The following is a 13,860-nucleotide window of genomic DNA, read 5'->3' as shown; positions in this document are numbered from 1 at the left end:
AACTGACTTCCATTGACTAACAGAGTAGTACTATTATCTGAGAGTTAACTGGGATCATAAGATTTCCGAGGTTTTCCGGTCACATGACTGACTGAGTTCTATAGATTATAGCTTGACTGAGATTATCGTGACAACATGACATAGATCTAGGCACACAACTATGTTTTTTGGGTACGAATACCCCCAGGACTCGATAGAAGAAAACTGACACACACGACATGACTTGATCATAAAATTGGAGTCCAGAATTCGCTATATCATAAGTAGGGGATAGTATACTTCATGTATTTAATCAACACCTCAAACATGGTAGGGAAATCATGGGCATAATTCGCACCCAAAATTCATATTTCCATCATCATACATGTTTCATGCTATCACCATAAGAATACATAAATAGCATAGGCATTCATATTGAAGTGTATCGCTAACATGGACTTGTCATTTAGATATCATGAAATCATGTAAATATGAACTTCTAACATCCTAGGAATTTTATCAAACACCTTACATGCATTCTTTAATGCATAGGTGTATTTCATACTTGCATTAGTTCAACCCACCCAAAGTTTATTATTTTCAACCAACAATCACATATATTCCATGAAAAACATTCTTAGATATCAGCTTGAAACTTGAACAACAATATCAACGTGTACATGCTTATATCACCACAAAAGTTTACAAAATAGCATTTAAAAGCATAATTCTTGAACTTTATGAACGAATTGAATCCATTGATGAACACTACACATACCTTAGTGATTGAATCTTAAAAGAGATCTAATGTTTCTGAAGGTTCTTGAAGAATTCCTTAGGCTTGCTCTTGAGGAGATGATCTTGAGAGAAAACCCTAATCTTGTGGTTGAGAGTGTAAGAGAGGGGTTTTTAAGATGCTTAACTGAAGAAAAATGGAAAAAATTATGCCTCTTTAGGGTTATAAGTCGTGGAAGGTGAAAGAAAAGACCAAATATCCTTATGAAATAAATTCCTAATTGCTGAAAATCATAGCTGACGACATTTGTGACAAGGCGTCAAAAATGAGGTAAGCCGTCAAAAATGTCGTCACATAGGAGCTAGAATTGATGGGCGTCACAAATGTGGTAAGCTACCACGAATGTCGTCACTTAGGAGCTGGTTTCTGCCTAAGGCTGACGACCTTCGTGGTAGGGCGTCACAAATGTGGTAAGCTACCACGAATGTCGTCACTTAGGAGCTGGTTTTTGCCTAAGGCTGACGACCTTCACGGTAGGACGTCACAAATGTGGTAAGCTACCACGAATGTCGTCACACTGTTTCCCGCCTGACATGCTGGAGTAAAATAGGAATAACTCTTTGCTCCGATATCGGATTTAGGCGAAATTGGTATAGTTCGAAAGCTAATTCAATTATCTATCTGTTGATAGGTCATGAACTCAAAAATTAATGAGAGATATGCTCGTTTGAAGTTGACTATACCAATATCCTTCTCAAGAATTCAATCGGTAAGGAATGTTTTGACTATACCATGATGTACTATGCATGAGCTTGGTACATCGCTCTAATACTGGTTTGAATTTTTCGGGATATTACAATCACACACAAGTTTATGTTTGCATACACTGTCGCAAATATAATAGTGATTGTAAAACAAGCAAATCATATATGGAAATACACTCGAAGGATATAATTTATAATTTATTCATAGATATAATTTGGTCAGAAAGAAGACGCTATCAATGATAACCTCTGAAAAGTTGATATATAAGATTGGAAAACATCATTTATAATACTAATATATTATGGAATAGAAGGAAATACTATTCGCTTCTAGGTATTTTCACTCGTGATCTTCAAAGTAAGGGCGAAAAATATATAAACATTCAAGTAACAATTTAACAAATTTAGTAACTAAGCCATTGCCAACCTCAGCATTCAAAAAGCTGATATACAACATTCGAACATGTCATCTTTAGAGTATCAAATGATATTTTCAACGAGCGTAAAATATGTATTGTACGCTTTTTCTCTTAGCCGAGATTCTATTCCATCAAGGTTTTTAATGAGATAGCAAACAATACGTATCATAAAATTTATAATCTCTCTCTTCACTAAGATTTTTTTTGCCATATGATTTTTGTTACCACAATGCTTTTCTACAGATTGGGAAACTTTACATAAGACTAATATTTGGAGTTCCCTTGCTCCCCCAATCACTAAAAACCTATCACTGCTTAGCATTTGTTTCATGGCTTGAAAAGATTGCCGTCAACAGAACTTTGGCAGGATCAGCAAATCAGCATAGATAGACAGGGGTTTGCCCTTATCTCCGTGAAAACTTGGCCAGCCAATATATCACAAAGAAGCACAATAGTGCAAAAAGAACCACATGCATCACATGGTTTGACCCTTCCTGGATGATACTCCTGTTCAACCGTCTCATGTTATTCTTTATTCCTGCTTGAGCTTTGATCAATGTCATTTGCTGTGATAAAGGGAAAAGTGCAAGTTTTTTTTAAGGAGATGTGGAAGTCAAGTAACTTACTAGCAAGAATGATTCCATAATCAATAAAATAAGCACACATCGTGAGAATCCTAGAGATACTGACCAATCAACACATCTATAGAACAATACCAAACCTACCCTTAAGTATTAGTAGTTCTAAGTTCTAATGGCTTGAAGCAAATCTAAAGTTGCTTCTTTAGGGGCCATTTGGCCATGCAACATGAAGTCATGATTTGGAGTTATGAGATGAAATTGAAGTTTTGTTTGAACATGCAATTTAGACTTTTTATCTTGTATGTTTTCTCATGAACATAAAAACCTCATAAGTTGTGAAAAATATTAAAATTGCCTCAATTATTTATACAATCTTTTACCAAATAACCGAAAGTTAATAACAAAGTATAATGCACTATCATAAACCTATTATAAAGAGATAAAGCATTTATTGATTAAAATTTAGTTCAGTAAAAAAGGAAAATTGAACATGAGGATTTTCAGTGAGGGGGTTCAGTAGTACATATACAGACTAGTCGAAGGGGGTTCAACCTCTATTATTTATACATAAAAATTTTTGTTACCATGTAAAAATAGTATAATTTTCTGACGAAGAGGGTTCGAATGAACCCCCTAGAATACATGTACATCCGCCACTGGACATGAGTCGTAGTGTACTACTTTTTAATATAATTCTCCCACAGAATACGGACCATCTCCTCAGATCAGATAATCGAGAAGACGAACCAACATTGTTACTTTGAGTCGTTTGTTGGTCAATACAACAACAACAAACCCAGTGAAATCCCACCAAGTGTTGGTCAATATCATCAGTAATTATATCTTCATGTTCATGTACCGTGAATATTTCATCACTCCTTTAATTCACTATGAAAAATTATATTTTTTTAAGGGATGAATTTGGAAAAATTTTATTTTTTTAATGGTAAAGTAGGAGTTGATTTGAAGCAATAATAGATTTTATATTGGTGAGAGTAATAGTTTATGAGATATAAATGGTTTAAAGAGTAATAAAATGAACTATAAATTTTATTTACATATAAATAAATGATTGTAAGATATAAATGGTGGGGTGTTTTTTTTACAAAATATAAACTTGTGGGTTAACTTTTGTATTTGAAAAATCCAAATCATGATTTGAAGTTCCCAAATCATGCTTTTTTTGGAGAGTTTGGAATTTCATATCATGACATGAAATCGCAGACCAAACACTGATTTCATATCACAGACATGAAATTGCATGTCCAACTAAGTTATACTAGAAGGGTGGCTCCTAGAAATACAGCATCAGATCTAGAATCAGAGTTTATTGTCCAGCATCACTGCACACGTTACCCTCAAGAATAAGGGAAAGTACAATCAAGTTTGGGCTATTCACAGTCAGATGAAGACGATCTAACAAGAACATATCTTCTAAGAACTTGAGAAAGCATAGAGAAACAAAGGCATTCAGGCAAGCTTGCATGGTAATATCTGAGGTAAGGCAAAGGAAGTTTACAAGTACACTGTCATTTCTAAAAGATTTATAGTAATAACAACTGCAATTTCCAGATTATAGAGAAAGCGAGGGTGAACGACAGAGAGGATTGTTCTGAGGGCTGTAAATAAAGGTTAGCAATTGGAAACTTTTACTCACTATGAAATTAAATATAATTCATTTTCCCCTATCTCCTTAATTATTGGTGCATGTTAGATTGTTATCCAGTAATTAGAAAATAAATACCAATGAAGTTCTAATATACAAAACTTTAATTGTTAGAGCATATGAGATATACGGAGAAGTAACAAAAGGGGTTTTAAAGGATGTCAAACACACAGGGAAAGCGGGAGAACAAGTTCACGGCATACCAGTTGGTTAATAAAATCATTCTGATACTTTGCTTCCGACTCAATTTCTTGTGCTACCTGCAACATGAAATATTTGAGTAAAAAAGGGTAACTAGGAATAGGAATCTGAAGCCATGACAAATATGATATAACAAGTAGGGCCAAAAACTGAGAGATTGGAAAGATGCATCTAATAATAACATATGGTATAAAGATTGTCAGGAACTCCTACCGGACTTGCACCCAAAGCAATGTTCAGTCAGAAATACGAAACAAAGTTTAATTAGAAATACAAAACTTTAGTCCTGTTTGAAATTTCAGTGAAACTATTGCAACTGACACACCTATGCTTCTGACGCATGTGGAGGCCAACAACCAATGCAAGTACTAGAAACCAAAATATGGACAGGAGGTCGAGAGATGATAGTCTTTGTTCTATCCGAATATGCGATGACAATCAGATGGTTAAATTTTCTTCCACCATCTTCGAGTATCAGCTCAAAAAGTGATCTTTCTTACTACCTAAACCTTGGGATTGCAACAGTGAAGCGCATGTCCGATCCAACTTGAACTGGAGATAGAAAAATTGAAGCACTTGCAATATCTTTTTGGTACCATTTGCAGCTCTTCGTTGTTAGTGTGGTCCAGCAATCAATGTACACACTAGAATAGATAACAGGGAGATGAAGAAGAACAGGTTGGCAGTGGACTAGACAAATGGAAAGTTGTATTAAATCAATGTAGAGGTGGAAATGTGGAAGATATAACCCCAAGCTGAGCCCAAATTCAGAAATCAGTATTATTTTGGCCAAGTTGATTTAGACCAGAAAAGGGATTTAGTCTTGTGATTATAGGTTTCCTGTTATGGAGACACAAATAGGCTATAGAATGACAACCTCTCTCCGATCCAGTCATGAATGAACTATATACACAACATGACACCTGTCCACCAACTTTCAGATTTCACAACGATGGATTTAGAACCTAGATATAAGCGGTGATATCTCTCTAGCATCCACCTCAAAGACCGGATTGAAGTATGTCAGCATGATAGAGCATCAATACAGGCCATACCAGAAATAAAGGTAGACACATCTAACCACTAAAACAAGGAGTCATGGGATTCAAAGCTAGGCAAAATTTATTATGAAAACACAGGCTTGATTCTAGATTGTTGACCAGGAATAAGGCGGTACTTGCTCCATAGGCAGTCAAACTTGATGTCTTTTAAGTCTAGCAATTGATTTTATTGAAACCAACGTAGTGACGAAAAATACTTAAACCCATGCTTTTAAGTTCTAACACAGTGTGATTTTATGCAAAGTATACCTCAGGGCCAGGGGAACCAGAATATCTTGACAGCTGAGCGTTGATAGGCAGTCTTACCAGTGGAAATGTAAAAGTCAACAAGTGAATGAACATTTTTCTTATCCAGTACAATTTGATCAATAAAAGGTAACAAATAAATCTTTGTTTCCATTCCCCACTCTCCATCAATTGCTTAGCCAGTTAAAAGAGAACCCACCGCATATCACCAACATTTGGTTCATTATACAAAGGCAGAATATTGATATTAGGACATTTTTGTTTTGTTAAATCCCATCTTCAATATATCTTCAAGATTCCATTTCATAAAATAAATATGAAAGACAAATTTAAGACTTATTGCTTCCTTAACTAGGTATTCTGTCTTGTGATATAAATGAATCAAAAAAGATGCACTAAATTGCATTGTGACAGTATCAGTCTTTAATATAATGAGGAAAAATAAACTTCTATTTGCCCGTGGGAGAGACTTCAACAGTCTTAAAGAAGCGTGTTTAAGTGCATCTAAGCACAGTTTCATACTGGTTTTCTAATAAATATTACTCAGTGTGCTAACATATAACACATCACCTTGTTTAAAATGGATCCATGACACAGCACATCACCGAGTTTAAAACATACATAAATCTTAAAGATGCCGCCAGTTATGCTAAATCTATTTTCCAACAACAACATCATACCCATTGTAGCCCCACAATGTGGGGACTGTGAAGGGTAGAGTGTACGAAGACCTTACCACTACCTTAGAGGTGAGGTAGAGAGGTTGTTTCCAATAGACCCCCGGCCCAAGACAAAATCAATCTGGAAAAAGACGTTAGAGACAATAGATAGGAACAAAATCAACAGATAGTAGAAGAACAATACTACAATGAAATAACACTACAATCGAACTACAGATACATTAGATAGTAGCGCAAAAGCTATTTTCCAATTAACTCAAAATACAAAACCAAAACAACGTGGTTACGAAAACATACATTTCTGAGTTGTTTTACTTGCTTGCGAAGACCTGTGATCTCGTCATCTAGGTCTCCGTGCATCGGATCAATCCGCAACTGTATTTCATCTGAACCACCTACTTGCCTCGTACTCAATCCATCACTGATAAATCAAACAAATAAACATCTTCGTTTCTCAAAAATAAACCAAAAAAATTCAAAAAGGTGTAGATTGGTTAATTGTCTGCAAATTAGGTTATACTTTTGCTAATTTTTTTTGTTACATAACACTTTGGTATTACAATTCAAATTGTGAAAACAATTAGGCCATAACAAATTGTAACTTAGAAGACGATAATCTTCTTGGAGGGTAAATACCTGCATCTGTAGGAAGCAGCACTGTAGAAATCACCTCCTCTGTGAGATCTAGAAGCCATTGGAAGAAAGGACAGGAAAGATTGAAGAACCGTTGAAAACCTAGATTTAAGAAAAACTTCAAAGTATCAATAAAAGGACTGAAAACACAGCATGTTGAAAAATGGCTTTGTGCTGCCAAAGATCATCCAACATTTGATTTTTAAAAAAAAAATAAAAAAAATACAAGAGTAAAATTTTCTGTTCAGTTTAAGGTAAATAGCTGTGAGGTACATTTTTTTTTTTAGTGTAAGATGACGTAGAGAGTGCATGTTCACTGTTTGTATTCAGTTCATAGAACATTTAAGCTTAGACATGCAGCATACACACATATTTCATGTTCGGAACCTCTTTGAACTAAAGAAACAAATCCACCCTGTAGCAAATTAGACTTTAAGTGACCTCTAAATCTGCTACTAAGAAAAGAAACCAAGGAATACATTCTAAAAGGTAGATACAAATTTCCTGCTCAACGAATCTTTAGAATTCTAAAGAAACCAAGGCATTTGAGTTCTACCCTTTATGACAAATGGTTGTACTCACTGATGTCGAAATTAACACATATTTACCAATCTGAATTTAAAGAAAAATAAGGAACGAAAACAGCAGGGGCAGAGCTACCCTTTGGCGAGGGGCCCTTTAGAGGAAAATTATACCATTTATATATTTATATAAGGTTAAAATTATTTTTTATGTGTATTTAATAGATGTTGAATCCCCTTCGATTTGTTCATATGTTTATTTCTGAACCCCCTAGGTGAAAATCCTGGCTCCGCCACTGGACAACAAGATGTAAAAAAGGAAGAAAGGATTACTGGAAGTTGACATGTTTAACACACAAAATCTGAAGACTAGCAAACAAACAAAACGAATCATGATTCTGGACAAACGGAAATAAGACAAAGAGAAAGCCCTTAAGACTATTAAAGAGATTTACTTGTGCTTTTTACCAATAAAAAAGCTAACCCAAGTTCTTTCTTTTCTGGAAACCCACAACTTCTTCCATTCGGGTGAGCACTTTGTGGTAACTTGCTCACTGTGCAATAGCTCACAAACTACGACGTAAACTGCACTAGGCAAGCCCCATGCGATGAGCTATGGATGAGTGATAGATGGGGGCTGGATTCGATCCCAGGTCTCCCACATGGGAGATCCACCTCCCAACCACTCAACCATGCCCCTGCGGGCAGCTAACCCAAGCTTACTAACAAAGATTGAATTGAATAATGCCGAATTTAAACAAGAAATAGAAGTAAGAAAAACAAACGAAAACCAAAGACCAATTAACTCATACGGAAAAGAAATTCAGCTACCCAAATAATAAATTTAAACTATTCTAATACTGAAATTTAAATAGCACATAATTAAAATAGAAAGGGGGAAGAATATTACCTTTATGAAGGCAGCCAACTGAAGTGAGGGAGAGTTGAGGATGCTTTGAATCTCACTGCCGAGTCAGCAGAAATAACACTACGATTGGATTTCGAACAAGAAAATCTTCAGAGTCTCTTACAGCTTGTTTGGATGCTTGTTCCCTACTGTATTGTATTTTGTTATTAGTTAAGTGCAACTATTTATTTGATTGTTACTTAATTTTTTTTTTTATAATCGTAATGTTCGGATCAGCTTTCATGCATGGCATAACTGATATCAAGGCTGTGATAAGGAAGAACCACCTAGTGTTTTTTGTTTGTGCCGGGATAGTTATTTAAATTTTATTGTATCTATCGTATGTTAAAACTCATCATTAGGAAGCAATGGAAAGTCTCATTTTATGTAATGTCTAAATCAGATGTGGGAATCCATCCGGATTTGTAATTCGATTTTTCCCAATTTGAAATGCAGATGATGACAAAGGCCACAAATGTCTTCGTCCTTAGGATGTAGTAAAGATTGAAAGAAGAAAGGAAGATGAGATAGGAGAGATTACCATTTGGAGCTTGTGATTGAAGAAGACAACAAGCGTATTTGATGGGTTCCGTCGAGCAAAGGCTTAAGGTTGTACGAGCTTGGATTTGGAGGAAAATGATGAGGAGAAAAACGGGGTTTAAGGGGAGAAAAATAAGGCAGAAGGGTATTCCAAGTTTCCAATTAAAAAAAGGGACAAGTGGTCCCACAAACTTGTCCCTTAAAACAACTAAGACCCTTGAACAACTGAAATAGTTGTTGGACAACTATATTAATTGTCTAAAAATCTCCGCATAATTGTTGAACAACTTTTCTCAGTTGTCGAACAACTACCAAAGTTGTTCTACAACTGGGACAAGTTGTTGTAAAGGAAAAACTTTAAAAAAAAAACTCAAAACACTTTTGTCCCTCCCACCCAATTTAATAAACTTTGAGGACTTTCACTTAATTGGACAACTTATTTGTCAATTGAACTAACCAGTTTTGGTCTCATTTTGGTCCAAATTAGAGATTAGAGATGTCAAATAGGCGTGGTTGGACTATTTAAAATTAGGGAAAGTCAGAGTTGATACATAGGCGGGTTATTCACGTGTAACACTCTGTTTGACTAATTTTTTCCATGATATCGTATGATTATTAAAAGGGAAATTTTTTAAATAATACTTCTTAGATTGAAAATTGCAACTTAGGGGTCGTTTGGTAGAGTGTATTAAAAATATAATACATGCATTATAGTTTGTGTATTACTAGTACCATGTTTGGTATCTTTTTTTAGATTATGCATAACTAGTACTTGCATTATTTATACACACTTTTGTGTATTAAAGGGTGTGTTAACAATACACATCATTTCCCAGGTATTAATAGTACAAAACTTTTAACACATGTATTAGCCTATTAAATAACACTATTGCCCCTTAAAATTATTTTCTCGCGTTCTTTTCCCACTATATTTCGTTCCTGTTCCTTTTCCACTGTATTAAAAAGTTGTTCTCTCTGTTTTGGTACTTTGCCATGAAATAGAGAGTTCCTTTTCCACTGTATTAGAAAGTTGTTCTCTCTGTTTTGGTACTTTGCCATGAAAAAGAGAGTGTAATATTCTCCACATCTTCATCCTTGTAATTAATCAATATTGTTTGCTTTTCTCCACAAGGTTAATAATTGTATCGAACCTTTATTTTTGGTCACTGTTTATTTTTCTATCCCTATTTCATAATTTGGGTATAATTTATTGTATACCAAAATCAACCATCAAGAGAGTGACAATCATTTTGGAATGCAATCTTTCAAAGTCAATGAATTTGATGATGAAGTTTAAGTTTATCAGTGATGTTTTTGTTTGAGTGTCTGTTTCACTCTCTATATGGTTGTTCACAGATTTATTTTAAAATTTTATATATATTTATTCTTTTTATTTTGATGGCATATTTAGGTGTTATTATGGATCATCAACCACTGTCAGGTATATACTATATTATTCTTGAGGAGATAATGTTTCAACACTTTCTTGTTGTCCTTATTTGTCTTTTCATAATCATGGCTAGTCATGGTCATTCTCTAAGAAGACGATGTCGAAACAAGGGTGAGGTTAGGTACTGTATGGGTGTTTGAGTTCTGAAAATTATTTCTCACTTGCATTATATAATAAACAACAGTGATAGTATATGTATCGATAAGTTAAGAATGGATAGAAATGTCTTTCACACTTTAGTTCTCTTAGCTAAGAATATTGGAGGTTTGACCAATAGTAAAGTATGTCAAGCAGTGAAAAGTTAGCTATATTTTTAAATATCTTGGCTTATCACGAGAAGAATAGATCTATCAACGTTGATTATATTAGATTGGGATGGAGCGTAAGTCAGGCTTTCAATGAATGCTTGTGCGCTATTCTCAAACTAACCCTATTGTTACTTGTTAATCCTAAACCAATACTTGAGGATGAGACTAAAGATCGCTGGAAATGGTTTGAGGTAGGTAAAATTACAGTTTAGCACTTCTTTAAGTACAAAACTTTTATACTTTGAGGTAACATTATAATTTATCTTATAGGGTTGTTTAGGTGCACTAGACGGTACTTACATTCCTATTAGAGTTCCAAATCAATACAAACCAAGATATAGGACAAGAAAAAGAGAGATAGCAACTAATGTTTTGGGAGTTTGTGATAGAAACCTCAATTTTACGTATATGTTACCTGGTTGGGAAGGATCAGCTGCCGATGGCCGTGTTTTACGCGATGCTATAGTAAGAAGAAATAGTTTAAAAATCCTCGAGGGTAGGTCATGTATATGCTTTCAAGTTACATCATGGATTGAATATTATTATATAGAAATAACTAAATTATATGTTTATATTATAGGTAATTATTACTTGTGCGATGGAGTATATACAACTGGAAAAGGTTTTCTGTCACCTTTTTGAGGATATAGATATTGGTTGAAGGATTGGCGAGGTGACAATCCATCACCTCGATGTAAAGAAGAACATTTCAACATGAGGCATTCTAGGGCTCGTAATGTTATTGAAAGGGCATTCGGTCTCCTAAAAGGACGTTGGGGAATTCTTAGAAGCCCTTCCTGGTACTCAGTTAAGGTTCATAACAGGGTAATTAGTGCTTGTTATTTGATTCATAACTTTATTCATAGAGAGATGGAAGTGGATCCCTTGGACAGTGATATGGAAGAACAAGTGGAATATCAATACGAAAATATTGACGTTGTTGAATCGTCGGAGGAGTGGAGCAGTTGGAGGAATAAGTTGGCTCAACGAATGTGGAATGAAAGAACTAATAATTGATTTGTTACCACTTTCAAGACTATATTACTACGTGTTAGCTATGGACTACTTTTAGACTTTATTAGCTCTGTAGAATTGGTCTTGTATGTGTTGTATAGCTTCCAGGAACTTTTAACTTTTGTGAGCTTAACAGCACATCCTTTTGTACTCTTTATAACTTCGATTATTGTATGCTATAATTTATTGTGTTGGTTAGTTGAATCAGTTAATCTTTGGGAGCTTAACTTCATCTTATTCTCTGACTGTAATATGTAGTATAATTTAAAAATATATTTTTGATATTTCGGCACACTTTTTGAAGTTATTGTGAAGCTTTATTTTTCACATTTCTAATAATCTATTATACAAGATTTATAGGTGAAATGAATAGTTAGACATCATCAACCAAGGCATCAAAAAAGCCAAGCAACTCAACTCTATCTACGCGAAGGATGTAGATTCCAGAGGAAGAACAAACTCTTTTAGATGGATTGAAAGAGTTGTGTGCTAATGGTTGGAGAGGAGATAATGGAACCTTTAGACCAGGCCACTTGATGGAGTTAGAACGTTATATCCACAAACATCATCCTAAGAGTGCATTAAAAAGTGAACCACACATCAAAAATAAAATGCGATATTGGAAAAAATGTTATGGAATTATGGCTCTCGTAAAGACTCAAAGTTGTTTGGGCTTTCAATATAGTGATGGAGCTATTTTGGGATAATTTTTTAAAGGTAATTAATATGATCCGACTTACTATTCTGATTGTCTTTGTGAGTCTTTCCAATTTTCGTATTAAGTATGTGTCATTTATGGAAGTCATTTGTGTCATTTCTGATAATCTACTACACAACATTTATCGAAGTCAATTGACAACCTATCTAAATGAGTGTGAATGCTAGTAAACATCTTGATTTGCTGAAGTTTTTTGCTATTTGAAGGAATAAGAGCTAGATTAATTGAAGTTTGTTGCTCTTAAATTCTTTCATAATTGATGAATATGGCATTACGCTATATTTTAATTATTTTTTTGTAGGCTAAACCAAAAGCAAAGAATATGAATACTAAGAAATGGCCAATGTTTGAGGATTGGGAGGAAATCTTTGGCAAGGATAGAGCAACTGGAGAGTTTGCGGAAGCACCGCTAGATGCTATTGAGGAAATTCACAAGAGCCGAACTCCACAACTTTGCAATGACATGAGTTTGGGATTTCTTATTGATGTTGATGATGAAGAAGAAGGTGAAGTTTATCATAGCTCTAAAATAGGTACTGGAGAAGCTGAAAATGCCGCTGGACATAGTGCATTTACTACAACCGAAGATGCCACTGAACTTAGAGCTGAAAATGCCACTGGACCTAGTGTGTTTACTAGAGGAGAGAATGTCGCTGGAGCTAGTGCTGGAACATCTGCAAATAAAAATGTTGGATCCCGACAGACTCATAAACAAGGTGAGTATGCTAAAAGATCCTCTTCTAATGTTAATGAAAAAGAGAAAAACACGAAAAGGAAAAAAATAGTGGAGGATGATAATAAGACATTTCTTGAGGGTATGATGGAAGTTCTAAATTTTTTTACTGAAGTTCAAGACAAAAGAATGAGTGCCTTGATTGAAAAGCTCGGGGAGTGTGATAGATCTGATGTTCGTTGTCAAGTTTATTCCATCCTTAAATCCCCTGTATTTTTGGAATTGTACACTGTACAACAGCGTATCAAAGCTGGAACAGTTCTATGTAAATATGATAAAAAAATGGAGTTATTTTTAAGTATGGGTGAAGATGAGCGCAACACAATGGTGTGGATGGCTGTCTATGATGAACTTTGAAGTATACAAAACTTATAGATAAAGTGTCGGTACTAGTTTGCTTATTTTTGCTTGATTAACAACTCTAAAGTATGACAATAGTGCCATTTTTTGACACCTCTAGTTATTGCTATGGACCTAAGAATGCTAAATTTTTGTATAACTAATGTTTGTTAAATATATCAACTCTAGAACAAATGTTAAGTATATATGTAATTTTATAGCTGCTACGACAATTATTCAAGTTCTCTTTGTAGCCGTTTGACTTCTAGATTCTATGGTGCAATTTAATAGCTGTTATGACAATTAGCGGGGAAGTATAAACATTTCATTTTTATCTGCTACTCTTAACTTTCAAGAAACTCCT

General features: G+C 34.6%; 2 protein-coding genes across 5 annotated transcripts; one reads left to right on the top strand and one right to left on the bottom strand.

The window, feature by feature from the left end:
- Positions 1 to 1,913: 1,913 nt before the first annotated feature.
- LOC107858593 (bet1-like protein At4g14600) lies at positions 1,914 to 9,086 on the bottom strand. Of its 4 annotated transcripts, none has more exons than XM_016703321.2 (6): positions 8,936 to 9,086; positions 8,398 to 8,543; positions 6,970 to 7,068; positions 6,631 to 6,754; positions 4,349 to 4,405; positions 1,914 to 2,464 (listed from the first exon to the last, which is right to left on the bottom strand). In XM_016703321.2, exons 3-6 carry the CDS (start codon positions 7,026 to 7,028, stop codon positions 2,303 to 2,305), a joined length of 402 nt encoding a protein of 133 aa, XP_016558807.1. In that variant the 5' UTR covers positions 7,029 to 7,068; positions 8,398 to 8,543; positions 8,936 to 9,086; the 3' UTR covers positions 1,914 to 2,302. The 4 variants fall into 4 exon arrangements, with proteins under 4 accessions (XP_016558807.1, XP_047262318.1, XP_016558808.1 ...); XM_047406362.1 differs by having other exon boundaries at positions 8,398 to 8,475; positions 8,936 to 9,068; XM_016703322.2 differs by having other exon boundaries at positions 8,398 to 8,540; positions 8,936 to 9,067.
- Positions 9,087 to 11,100: 2,014 nt separating this feature from the next.
- LOC124896195 (putative nuclease HARBI1) lies at positions 11,101 to 11,709 on the top strand. The gene is made up of 2 exons (XM_047407719.1): positions 11,101 to 11,157; positions 11,356 to 11,709. The coding sequence occupies exons 1-2, from the start codon at positions 11,101 to 11,103 to the stop codon at positions 11,707 to 11,709; spliced, it is 411 nt and encodes a 136-aa protein (XP_047263675.1).
- Positions 11,710 to 13,860: the final 2,151 nt, after the last annotated feature.

This window comes from Capsicum annuum, chromosome 2 (genome assembly GCF_002878395.1).
Source record: "Capsicum annuum cultivar UCD-10X-F1 chromosome 2, UCD10Xv1.1, whole genome shotgun sequence".
NCBI classification, from domain to species: domain Eukaryota; kingdom Viridiplantae; phylum Streptophyta; class Magnoliopsida; order Solanales; family Solanaceae; genus Capsicum; species Capsicum annuum.
The sequence above is the reverse complement of the archived record's forward strand: the minus strand, read 5'-3'. Positions and strand labels throughout refer to the sequence as shown.